Source organism: Falco biarmicus, chromosome 9 (genome assembly GCF_023638135.1).
Source record: "Falco biarmicus isolate bFalBia1 chromosome 9, bFalBia1.pri, whole genome shotgun sequence".
NCBI lineage: Eukaryota > Metazoa > Chordata > Aves > Falconiformes > Falconidae > Falco > Falco biarmicus.
The window spans coordinates 3,708,038-3,720,974 of record NC_079296.1 but is presented as its reverse complement, the minus strand read 5'-3'; the positions used below and the strand labels follow the sequence as shown (position 1 = coordinate 3,720,974).

Genomic DNA, 12,937 nt, shown 5'->3' with positions numbered 1-12,937 from the left:
CCATTTGGCACCTTTCAGCAATTCACTGGGCAAGCTGGATGGGAGAAAGCCAGGAATCTGCATTTTGCCTCTTTGAGGGGGTAAATATTCTGCATATTTCACAAGGGGAAACTGAGCTTCATTTTATGCCTGGCTTAGTGAAAGTCTAGTGATCTCGCCCTTTATAAATATTTTACACTAGTGGGCTGTGTACATATCTCTAGCATGGAAAAGCTCTGTCACACCAAAAACCTAGCATGCAAATGTTGTGGTCTGGAACTTGCTGGTCTCCAGTAATAATGGCAAACAATGTCAGAAATAGGCTGGGAAGAGGTGAATGCACAGTATCTGTCTAAAATGTTGGATAGGAAAAACTGCAATCTCAACTGTGTGCAGGGACTTCACTAGAGGTTTTTAAATTAGTATCCAAACTGGTAGTTGGCTAAGATGTTGGGCTTGTGTGTTTAATCTACCAAAACTCTGCAAGATATGTCAAAGCTGTGAATAGTAAAGCTCTTTTTAAAATGTCTCTTCTTAAAGATGCTATAGGCATTGCCAGGATCCCTGCCATCTTGCTGGGCCATTTATTCAGTATTGTCTTAGAAGTGCTGTCTGCTGATTGCCAACATTGCTTTTTGACTATCTAATCTTTATTTTGAGGATCTATTTTTGTCATAATGCTTTGTCTTGCTTCACAGAGATTGTCAGATCTGATAAGCTGATAACCTGAGGTGGTGATGATGATGTGTAGATTCAGCCTGCATTTTCACTGAAGTATCATTTCTCCCTTTTATAAAGAATGGAGAAGAACAACTTGACTCTGAGCAGCAGGATCTTGAGGGGAATTGAATATACCTGATCCTAATGGTGACATCACCTGAGCATGAGACCAGGAAGTTCAAACAAAAGCTGATGGGAAGTGGTTGGGAGGAGAGGGAGCAGCTGGTAGGTGGGAGGAGCAAGTTACCTTGAACAGAGCTTTTCCTGATGGCTGGTGAAGGTGGTAAGTAAGCTGCTGCAGCTTGGGGGCTTAGCAGTTGTGATCAAACAGTGGTATTTTGGAAGGTTTCCTGTGCATGCATTTTCTGATTTGAAATTTTCTGATGTTGAATAGAAAAGCCCACTGTTAAAGCCACTGTCAAAAGTTGCCCGTTACCATGTTAAATGGAACAAGTACAGGTCATGGAGCATCTTAGGCTAGGTGAAAAATCAGTGCCAATTATTAGCATATCATGAGCTTGTCAGTAGTCTCAGAGAATTTCAGGGCCTTTTTTTTCTGATCTTATTACTTTATTATCTGATTCTGGTATTACTAGGAGCAGGTGCTTCCCTCAGGTCTGGGAAGAAAGGGTTTAATCTCTGTGTTAAAAAGGAAATGGGGCTTGTAAAGCCACCTAAAAAGGCCTTGTACGCTCCCTGAATGAGTACACTGAAGGTACTTCCTAGAGAAGGATTTGATTTTATTCTGCCATTACCTCCCACAGCAGATACGCTATCCTTCCAAAGTTAGCAAGGGTGGGGAGGAGAGAGGTGAACAGCATGAAAGCCCCTTTTCAGGCCTGTCCAGTCTTCATTCCTGGTGCACGGATCCCGGGAACAGGCCATGGTGTGTACCCTTCCACTAATCCTTTACACTGACCAGGACAGGGGAAGATCAGCAGAGGTCAGCAGGGATTTACTAATATAAGCACATGCCTTCCTGTTGTCATGGAGACATAACTCTTTCCATTCCTTTATTCAGAGTTTATTTAGTAGTTGTGTTACTTTGATACTTGAGGTGGAGGGGTTCCCTTTCCACTCTTGGCCTTGGTATCTTTCTCTAGTGGGAAATGTGCTGGGGTGATCAGCAGGAGCCCAGCCTGCCTGCTAAACATTGCATCAGGCTGAGGTACTGAGCATTCACGGTTTAGGCACTTGAAGATTGCTCTACCTCAATTATTATTGAGTGCAGTTGGAGGCTGCTGCTGGGAAGCCTGCTGTTCTCACTTCTTGGTTGTGAATTGTCTTTTTTTTTTTTTTTCCAGTTGAGTGTGTAGGGCAGGTGAAATACACCTGAAGGAAGCCTCTTTCTCCACAAGCCTGCAGGGCCTTTTTGTAAAAGATGATAAGCATAGAAAGCAAGATTTGAAATAGCATGGAAGTCAAGGAACTCAATAACAAATCTGTGCACAAAAGGTACTTAATATATCATGTCTGAGTCATAGTTTTGGAAACTTAAATAAATACTCGCAAACATGAAGCAGTCTTTTCCCCAAAGTATCTCACTACAAGAGGAAGATATGCTAGAGTCCTGTCCATTGCAACTTGTTTAACAGAAAACAAAAGTGCTACTCTAGGAGATGCAGTGTGTAAACTCTTTACTCCTCTGTTTGGGAATCCTTCACAGTAATATGTTCTTCAGGAGAAGAGTGCACACCCCTTTACTCTGCTTGGTTCATGTCATGGGGAAACACTGTTGGGCATATGTGTAGGCTGAGTGCCCCTTAAAAGCGTTGCAGCTTCAGTCCAGCATTTTACATCCTCTGGTTTTCTGTCTTTTTTTTTAAACTGGACTGTGGGTAATGTGAATTGTGTTGATTTTCAGGGAGAGAAGCTGAAGGGATGAGAAAAGTTAGACACGTACAGACTTATTTTAATCCTTTTCTCAGGAAGCCCCACTTCTGACTGACCCCAAGACAAGAAAGATGCAATTTATTTTATCATTAATTTTGCCAAAATTAGTCTAGGTAAAATGCCCAATCTAATATCATATACCACTTTAGAGCCTACCTTGTCCTGCTAGGTATTCTCTTGCTTCCTAAGATTATTCAGGCATCTAGGAATGATCAAAGCCACAGCTGGAATGTGTGAAATTGGGCAAGTTTTCAGAATCTAGAACCTGGGAAAATATATTTCATATTACCAGTGGGAATCCATAAGCAAAATACACTCTTTTATTTGTCTTTCCCTTTGCTAGGCAGTTGTAGTATTTATGTTACGTGCTGAAATAAAGCACCTCCGTGTTGTAGAGACCGGAAGGATCCAACTATTTAGTTCAGTAATACTTCTGTTCAAAGCCTTTAATACTTTATATTAATTTCATTTTACAGGACATTTGTGAACCATGTGTAGCTATTGTTTAAGTTGGGCAAAATGATACATGAAGTGGAACTGGCTTGGCCAAGCTCACATTAAGGTTTTGCTAGGTCAGGAAATAATATCGTGGCATCTTGACTCTTCTGGCAGTTGTGTCTGTGATTCTGAGCATTTTGTTGAGAGATTGTACATAGGAGACAGTGAAAAGATGAAAATGTACTCTGAGTGCAGTGCACATACATGAGCAGGTACTCAGAGGTGGGTATTTTCAGTAAGTACTGTTAAACTCTGCTTTACATTTTTTTGTGTTTGTAGAGATTACATCAATCCATTTGAATATCACATTAAATACAATTTAAAAAAAATTGTCCAAATTGTCCTTTGTATGAAGGAAACAAGGTAATCTCTGGTCTGATAACTCCAATGCTGCTGCTTCCCTGTTGGAATTTTAATGACCCTTAAGAGTACCTTTAAGGTAGTTATCAGTGAAGCACTGAGCTCTTCCTTGAGGTCAGGTGTATCCGCAGCTTGAGGGCATCCATTCTTTATCATACTTTCCCAAGACTTTGAAAAACAAACTTATGGAAAGCAAAACCAAAAAATAGAAGCCAGTGAGTAAGTAATGCTAAAGCAGCATCTCACGGGCAGTGAAGTAATACAATGACTGAAGCTCCTTGTCCTGTGTGTGTCTTAGCAACTCATAATTGGTGTCTAATAAAACCTGCCAGCAGTACTAACTTAATGTCAGGGTGGAGAGGGGAGGCCGTGAAAGAAATTCAATCCAACTCATGTTGTGAGGGACATTAGCACTGGATTTCACAATGTGTGAGATTATGGAGAACAAAGTTGAGGGGGTTGGTTTGATTTTTAAAGAAAAGGACAGAAAACCTTGCTACAGCTCTTTGAGACCTTCCTCCTCCCGCACCATCTCTTATCAGTTCCCACAACCTCCTCTGCCAGTGCAGTGTGGCAGCATCTTGTCCCAGTTTACTGAATTCCTCAGGACTTTCTGGGAGAGAGACAGTGAACTGCTAACAAGGGCATCTCGGATTGCCCAGCATCTCATTAATTTCTCATTTCTCTTTTTGTGGTTGGAAAACTCGCTGTTGCAAGTGTCCTTTGACAAGATCAATTAGTAAAGGTATAAACTATAAAATTATTGAAGCCAATTATTAAAACAAAGCCTGGTAATGCAGCTTGTTTGCCTTAGAGTGATACAAAAGGTCACAAACCTCATCTTTTAGGGAAAATGTATGTCAGCTACCTTTTAAAGTGTAAAACCAGACCTGTCCTGACAGAGCTCGATGAATGTTTTATATGTGACTCTGCTAGCCTTTGAAGTTCCTCCTAATCCACCCTTAAGTGCCTGGAACGTATTCTTCAAAGAAACTGTAGTCTTCTCCAGTTTCATTTCAGAGTAGGGTTGCAGGATGGTATGACAAATATATTTATGTTCTTTTAAACATCACTGATTCATGTTCTTGTGAAAGGTAAAGGAAAAATCCTGAATGTCATTGTTTAATCCAGCAACAACTACTTTTGTGGAAAACTATAAACTCTCATCATTCAGTTATTTCTTTGCCCCAATTTTCACCATTTTCATGAAACGAAATAGTCTAAATAACATGTTTTCATGGTTGGTATATTGTGCAGAAGGAAAAGCTAATTTATTCATTATGCTTGGCTAATTTATTCATTATGCATATTACCATTTGGTGGGTATAGATATGCTATTCACATAATAATCTGTTCCAAAAGTGAGAGGAATTATTGTATGTCCTAGGACTGATGGATGAAAATAACAAAACCAGAGCTGGAAACGTCGTATGTGTTGTGTTCTTTCTCAAGCTAGGTGGTAGTCTAAGTCTTTGATACCCATATAGTACACTGAATTCTTGCAGACTTTGTGCTTAACTTCCTGGTGATGTCACAAGTGTTGTACTCACTTCTCACTGCTGAAATCCCCCTTTCTGACGTCACTCCGTAACGGTGTCTCATCTGTGGAATTTAGCCAGAAGTTTAGTACTGCCACTGAATGAATATTAGGGTTAGGCATACATAGGTTTTGTCCTTGGGAAATATTACAGTATTAATATAGGCTTCCTATATACAGGGGAGTATATGATATAATCCTGGATTTAGTATTAATACGCCTGCAACCTCTACTGAGTAGGGTGATTTTCTGCAAGCTGCAGTTCATAAACAAGTTGAAGTTATTTAGATGATGTTTTGTTTCTTGTGACTTACACTGCAGTCTTCTCAGCCTGCACCATGCACGCCTTAAAAGCGATGCTGTGTTACTTCAGGATGTTTGTTCCAAAAAAGGAGTATTTTCCTCCAAAATGAGGCCCTGCTGGAATCATCCCTTTTAGACAGAACTGAGGTAACATTCGGTCATAGAAAGCAGCTAAAACTGATACAATAACAAGGCAGGAATTCAGCTTTTTTCTGTGCAGTCCTGTACCTGACCAGTTACTCAGCAGGGCTGATGAGTACACATGAGCGAACCACCGCTATAGTTCGTGCTCCCAGCGAGTTTAGAGGAGATGGGAGTTCTCCCTGTTACTGTACTGCTGGGTTTGGTAAGCCAAGAGGGCCTTTTGACTTTTTAGTGAAGCTTTGTGTTTGCTTGACTTGCTATCTGGCCTGTTGTGTCTGCAAGTTTGTGTGTGACTATGGGGCCATGTATTTGTCACCAAATCTTTTTGTAATGAACAGGCATTAATGAATAATAGAGCTTATTGAGCATTATGGTCATATGATGAACCAAAACAGAGAAGGTACAAAAAGGTATGTCTGTTATGAGAGAACTTTGGAAATGACAGGAAATAGCAAAGGGATTTGATGTTTATCTTTATTTACAAGAAGCATTTAGACTATCTGCTTCTAATGGAAGCAGAAAACTATGCGCGTAGCCTTTGAAACGACTTCAGCCTGTCTACACTAGCAGTGCATGGTGATTCTGTAGAAAAGTGAATTTCTTTGCATATGGAGACTGCTGCAAATTGGAGAAGTTCTGAACATGCAGTGGACTTGGTCTCTTTTTCGCTCTCTTTTTTTTTTTTTTTTTTAATCACAGACTGTGCTTCTGGCCTGTGGAAAGTGCAGGCTGGGGCTGGTTACTCATTAAGCGTACAAAGGCTCGTATCTCCTGCCTAGTAAAGCTCTTTTGCGAATAGTTTCCTGGGTTCCCACTCTAATTGCTACAGAGATTCCAGGCAGATTCCGTCATCCTTGTTTTCTGCCTCACTGGGAATCTGAGAATAAAAGGGTTGATGGCAGAATAATGAGATTGCTGGACAGTGCAATGCTCAACAACTCTCCCCAGCATCACATGAGAGAGGAAGGGAGGGGTGGGCCATAGAGATGATGCTAGGAAGAGAAAGGGCTGCCTAAATCCCTGAGAACCCTCCCTCCCCCATCAACACTGCCACTTAAAAAAAGACTTAGAAACACTACAGTCTTTTGGTGGGAGGAATCTGGGGGAGGTCAGGGCAGGGGCAGGCTTTTGTAAACCAAAATCTCCTATAAATCCTTTTCAGGCCCTGGAGTGGGATGCCTCCACCTTCAGGTGTAAAGGGGCTGAGGAGCTGATGGGACAGTGAGTTGATAGAAAAGCACTGACACAGATTAACTGTGGGGTGTGTAGAAGGTGCACCAGAGCAAGGCAAACATGACCAAAAATGGGCTGGGATCGCGATGGCATGAGTGAGAGAATGTGTAAGGTCAGCTGAGAAGTGATGCTGTGTTGTGTGTTATCTTGGCAAATCTTTAGCATGGAGCACAGCACGTTAACATTTCTCAACTAGCAGTAATGCCATGGGAGCCAAAGGTGGTGAGCTGTGGGTAATGTCCAAGTAACTGTCCACCTACAGTTTCATAGGGTTTCCCAGAAACTGATTCGCTGGCTGGCCCACAGTTACATACAGAAGGCAGCAAAAAGGGCAAAGAGCTGCTTACACAGTGGCATGTAAAAACAAAATTAAATGCTAGTGGTTACTTGACTTCCAGTGGTGGGCAGGCAGGATTGTGTCACCAGAAGCAGTAGCTATTTCTCAGGTACTATTTGCTATTTTGTGAACTTTACCTCTGCTTTGTGGCCGCTTTTCATAAACATTTTCAAAACATCTGCTATGTAGTTGTTTGCAGAGTTACTTCCAAGTTTGGATTTTTCATAACACTTATGCAGGAATCACTCTGGGGTACTACCTGCAGCTTTTCTCTTGTGTATCCGGGAATGGAGAAAAACAAAAAACTCTTGATATCAGAAAGCTGCAGTGGGATGAGGGGCTAATGACTGCTGGCTATGTGAAGGGAGAAGTCCTCTGTTTGCATTGCCTTTGTCCCGTTATACTATTTTTGTTTTGTTTTGTTTTTTTTCTTTGGAAAGTGTATAATTGTGTCATTGAGTCCAGGGCATGTAACATAATTCCAATATCGAGGCAACTGTCTGCTGTCTTCTGGGCTGTTCTGCCTTTTGACCAGATTGTTTCACAAACTGAACTTGAAATTTCTTTTGGAAAAGAAATGGGGATTCTTCTATTCTTCCATTCTGCTCCATTGACAATATTTTAATTGAATCCCCCCCCCTTTTTTTTTTTTTGGTTATATCATGTATCCTGTATAATCTCATTTACATTAATTAAATTTGCAGTTACCTGGGCATGTCCCATCATATTTCTGGATGGTGGAATTGCTTAATCAGGAAAAGCCTTCTAAACACTGCCATTTTGGGGGACAGCAAGGTGTTGTGGCTGGGTGTGAATAAATTGATCATATCCAAACACTCCCAGATTGAGGGGAATCTATTTGCAACATTAGTTGCTGCTATCTGGATATTAGACTCGTGTTTTGGCTCTGCAGATATTGAGTTTGGCTCTGAAATGCCGTCTGTACAGTGAATCTCATCAATCTCTGCTCTTCTTTGCTGTTCTCGTAACACCTAAAAATTAACTGCTGCATAAATTTACTTGTCTAACCTGTGGGGGAAGAGTGCCCAGCCAGTGGTTATCAAACTTTGAGCTGCTCGATGTAATCATGTGAAAGGTGCCAGTTTGGAGTTTGGGTTGGATTGTTTATGGCAGCATCTTGAAATCACTGGTGGATTAGCTGAGAAAAAATTGTATCCTCAGAAGGAGCAGCTGGGAGGGACATTAAGAGCTGCAGCCAATATCTTAAAAGATCCTGTCTGCCCCTCTGAATCTCCAAGCACAAGCCATGTGCCCTACCAGTGAAAGGGGTCATTGAATTTTACACAAAGTTCATCTTGTGAATGGATTTAAGTTGATATGTTTCACTGCCTTCAGTGTGATTCATGGATGGATAAGCACAATTGAAATCGTTGGTTTCTGAGAGCCTTCTAAAACCCAGGCATTTAGTCACCAGACTTAGCAAGAAGTTCCTGATTGCCATCATATGAAGGCATGTTGTGTTGTCTTCTGTAGAGTGCATGTTTGATTCTCCAGGATCCTTCTCAGCTAATGGCTAGAACAACCCCTTGCAGTGTGGAACTTCGGTGGGCAATCTCAGATTGTATGTGATGATCAGCAGAAGAACTTTCTTCTGTAGTGCTTTGAATGCTGACTAACAGAAAGTCTCTTTTCTCAGCAGGAACTTCATATTCTGAAAATGATAGCAGCTGTTCCTCATCCCCATGTAAAAACGGTGGGAGCTGTAAGGATTTGGAAATGGGTTACCAATGCACCTGCCCTGTGGAGCCTGTAGCCTACATGGGCGTGAACTGTGAACTCCTCTATGACGCATGCATTAAACATGGGTGTCCTGCCCATAGGATTTGCAACGGGACTCCAGGACTGCTGGAATATGAATGCATCTGTATGCCTGACTTCACAGGTACTGATTGTAACATTAATATTAATGAGTGTGAGAGCAACCCTTGTAAAGATCCTCGTTTTGAATGTGTAGATAGTGTAAATGGATACACCTGTAAATGCCAAACAGGACTGAATGGAGAAGGCTGCCAAACAGAAAGTTCTGTGTGCTCTAGCCACCCCTGCCTAAATAACGGGACATGTGTCGAGGGTCCTGGGGACTATACCTGCGTCTGCCAGCCTGGCTTCAGCGGGGCCAACTGCAGTGACAACATTGATGAGTGCGCCTCCAACCCCTGCCAGAATGGAGCCATCTGCCGAGACAGGGTGAATGAGTATAGCTGTTTCTGTGTGCCTGGGTTCCAAGGATACAACTGTGAAATAGACATCAACGAGTGTGCGTCCCGGCCCTGTAAAAACAATGGCACCTGCCTGAATGAGATGGATCACTATTTGTGCAAGTGCATCCCCGGCTACACAGGTACCTTTCATACTCATGTATTAGCCGGGTGGTTGGGTTACATCTGACTGTTCACGTAGTTTCCACCATTTGCCTGCTGCTGCTGCGTCTTATAGTGTTAGTAGCTGTCCTGAGAGCTGTTGTTTTAAGGCTATGAGATGAAATCTCTGTTGCACAACTCGTTTTTCTGGAGTGTTTGGTACTGTGTGTGAATAACGGTGTAGGGCTGCTTGTTGCAGCTTCCAGACAATAGCTAAGGCTTTGATTTCCATGGATAGTGTGCATGTTCAGACATGGATCCGAGAGTGGAAGTAGGTGGACTGTCTGAAACTCAAGTACTAGATACAAGTAGATGTGATTAGCTCTAAGTATGAAATTAAGGGAGGTATACAAGAAAATAAATTTATTGTCAGGAATTAAGGGAGGTATACAAGAAAAGAGATTTATTGTCAGGAAATGTATACTTAGGTAGAGGTAAGTTATGCCTGGAAACACTATCTGGCCTGCAGTTCTTTGTCCAGTCCTGCAGGATTTCTCTGAGGGAAGCAGTCTTTTTGGAATAAAGTAGCTTTTAGCTGGAGATTTCTTTTTGTACTGTTTCATGCCCAGCAAATGTTTTTCTGCATGTGACACAAGTATTTTTTATTTTTCTTTTGGTGCATCTGTGCTAATGGTGACTCAGAGTAATCTACACCTGTGAGTTATCTGTGAGGGAGGCAGTTGGGGGTTCTCCTTTCTCCCGCCCTGCTTATCAGAGTGGAATGCAATTGTACAGCGCGCACGTCTGCCTGGTACCACCTAGCACATGAACTTTCTCAGCCTTCCTCGTTGTCACAGACTGAAGTGTGTAAAGAGTTAGGTTGGTGTGCAGGAATGCCGCTGATTACCGGTGGAATGAGGAGAAGTTACAGTATCAGGAATGCAGTCAGTGATGCTGACTCGCTCTCTGATAAAAAAAGAACAGAGATGAAGGAGAGAAAAAAGCAGAATTTGTGCGTAGGCCTTAAGATTACTTCTGATTTTGAGTATCAAGCAGAATTCTGTCTTTGCAGATCAGTTTCTTTTTATCTTTATGCTGAATCCTCAATTCAGAATTGTGGGATTCCCCTGCCAAGGAAATGCTGAAATGACCCAGGCAGCTGGAGGAGTTTGTTGTACTCCAAATTATTCTGATGTCAAATAGGAAGCTTTGTCTTATGATCTAGTGCTTCACCCAGAGGTTCTAGCACCACTGGCTAGCAAAGCCAGGTTGTTTCCGGGTGCTTGCAGCTGGAATTTGGGTGAAGGATGTTTTGTGTGGGTATTGACGGGTTTGAACCAGCAGATTAGGGGGCCCACATTCCGCCAGGATTAAGATGGCCATGTCCACTATGTGGTGAGCCTTTGCCAAGAAGGGGAGATTAGGTGGATTGGCAGGTGCCCCTGTAATGACTAAGGTTTGGAGGCGATGCCAGGCCACAGACAACTCAAAGAGGCGGAATTGTGGTAGGGTAAGGTAGTTACATAGTAGTTGCACAGGAGGTCTTACTCTGTCAGGGAAAGCTGAGACTTTGGACCAAAAGTGCTGTTATTCTTGAGCAGTAGTGTTGGAGCTAACACCTAATTTTTAATAGCATTTCATAATAAAATTACTAATATCTTGTATCACTGTAACTAGCATTTTGCACTGCTTTAATGCTTTTTTCCTAGGTATCTCAAAGCAAGTTACAAATATTATTTAAACAAATGGAACAATGTTTTGGAGAAGCAGGTAGAGATCACTTTTCCCCTATCCAAAATGCAACTGCATCTGATGTAGAACACTGGATCTGATTAATAGCAACGCTACACAAGTGAAGAGTACCATGTCTAACTAAAACTGTAAGAGCTATATTGTATATAACAGTTCAGTCACACTGACTAGCAGTGTGATTCTTCTCTTCCTGTCCCTGTCCTCCCTGCTCTCAAAGGAGCCCAAACCAAGCCAGCTATTGTTAGATTTTTAAGAGATGTACATAAGATCAAGATTTTACAGCTCTCTTGGAAGATGGATGCTATTTGTGAAGTGCTGACTGATCAGCTACTTTACCAAACCTGAATGAAAGAGACTAAAGCTTTGCAAGTACTGGAAACTCTTTTTAGTTTTGATAGAAGACTAAAATCCAAAAGTCTAGACAAAAAAAAGTAGAAATTAAAGGTCCTGAATTTTTAAGTGTCACATACTGTTTGCGAGCTCCCAATATTCTTACAGCAAAATTAGAACAGATCACTATGCTAGCCAGTTTGGGTTTCCAGGTTAGAAGTCTAGGCAGCACAGATACACTTTTCTAGATTTGTAACACAGATATTTCTCTGTTTTGTAACAAAGGTACGAATTGTGATGCTGAAATAGATGAATGTGATGCAGACCCTTGCCAGAATGGGGGCCTGTGCAATGATCATGTTGGGTTCTACACCTGTACCTGTGCGCCAGGTTATGAAGGAATCCAGTGTGAGGTTGACATCGATGAATGCGCGAGCCAGCCATGCCAGCACAATGGGACATGTCATGACCTCACTAACAGGTGGGAAATGAGTGTTGTTTGAGCAGTTCGATAACCAGGACTGATCTAAAAGTCTACATGGTGTAACCTGTGAGAATTAGAGTCAAAAAACTCTGTGCGTCTGTGGCATGGGGTTGGATTTAGCTTTTTGTACATCCCTGTGGTCACAGTGGCGGTAACTGATTTATGGAAGTAAGTGAGAAGACCCCTCCCAGCAGCAGAACTCCTGGGTGCTTTAAAGGCAGGCAGGAAGAGATTACTGTTACCGTTTTCAGCTGATATATCAGATACAAAGGGAAGTGATTTGCAGAGTGTGAACAGCAAAGGCAACTGCTGGCAACATGCCTTTGTGTCTGAACTTACCTTTTCACAGGTAAGGTGTGAACTCAGAGGCTGCTGAGGGTTGTCTGCTCTGTCAGTAGTGTGGCCTTTTGTGCAGTGGGAACTGTCCTTTGCCTCACAAGTGGGTACGAGGACCTTAGCTCCATTTGCTCTTTCCTCATGTGGGGCTTACACGTCGCTCTCTTTTGCTGCCCCACAGCTACCGTTGTGACTGCAGTGACACAGGCTTCGAGGGGGACCACTGTGAGTTGGATATTCTGGAGTGTGCCTCTGAACCCTGTCTGAACGGTGCCACATGCGTGGAGGGAATCAAAAACTACAGCTGTGCCTGCTGGCCAGGTAGGTTAGAAATCAACTTTACTATGCTGGCATATAGGCACACTGCAATAGAGAGAGCACATGCTAAATGCCTATGTAAAGAATTGATGATCATACTGCGTGGTCCAGTGGGTTTTTTTCTGATTGCTGTCTGAAACAGCGAGGCTGCCACTGCTGCCCTCTTACAGACTATCCCAAAATCCACTTGACCTCATTGCTGGGAAGTGCACCCTGTTTCTCAACTATAAAATTTTCTTTCTCTTTTCTGCCATTTTCTATCATGTCTTTTCCTATGAAGTAATGCTTTCCTGCAAATTGATTATTTGGCTCCTGCATTTGACATAGTGGGGAAGGTGGAGGGCCCTGGGACTCCCTGCTAGATGAGTGCAGTGTCTTCTGGGTCTTATTCT

General features: G+C 42.3%; 1 protein-coding gene across 1 annotated transcript in view; it reads left to right on the top strand.

Annotated features, from left to right (window-relative positions):
* The window catches only part of CRB2 (crumbs cell polarity complex component 2), a 39,931-nt gene that overhangs the window by 2,999 nt on the left and 23,995 nt on the right, over positions 1-12,937 (top strand). Inside the window, exons 2-4 of the mRNA XM_056353020.1 lie at positions 8,662-9,366; positions 11,693-11,888; positions 12,409-12,548. Of these exons, the coding sequence (XP_056208995.1) occupies positions 8,662-9,366; positions 11,693-11,888; positions 12,409-12,548 (1,041 nt within the window). The remainder of the gene's footprint in view (positions 1-8,661; positions 9,367-11,692; positions 11,889-12,408; positions 12,549-12,937) is intronic.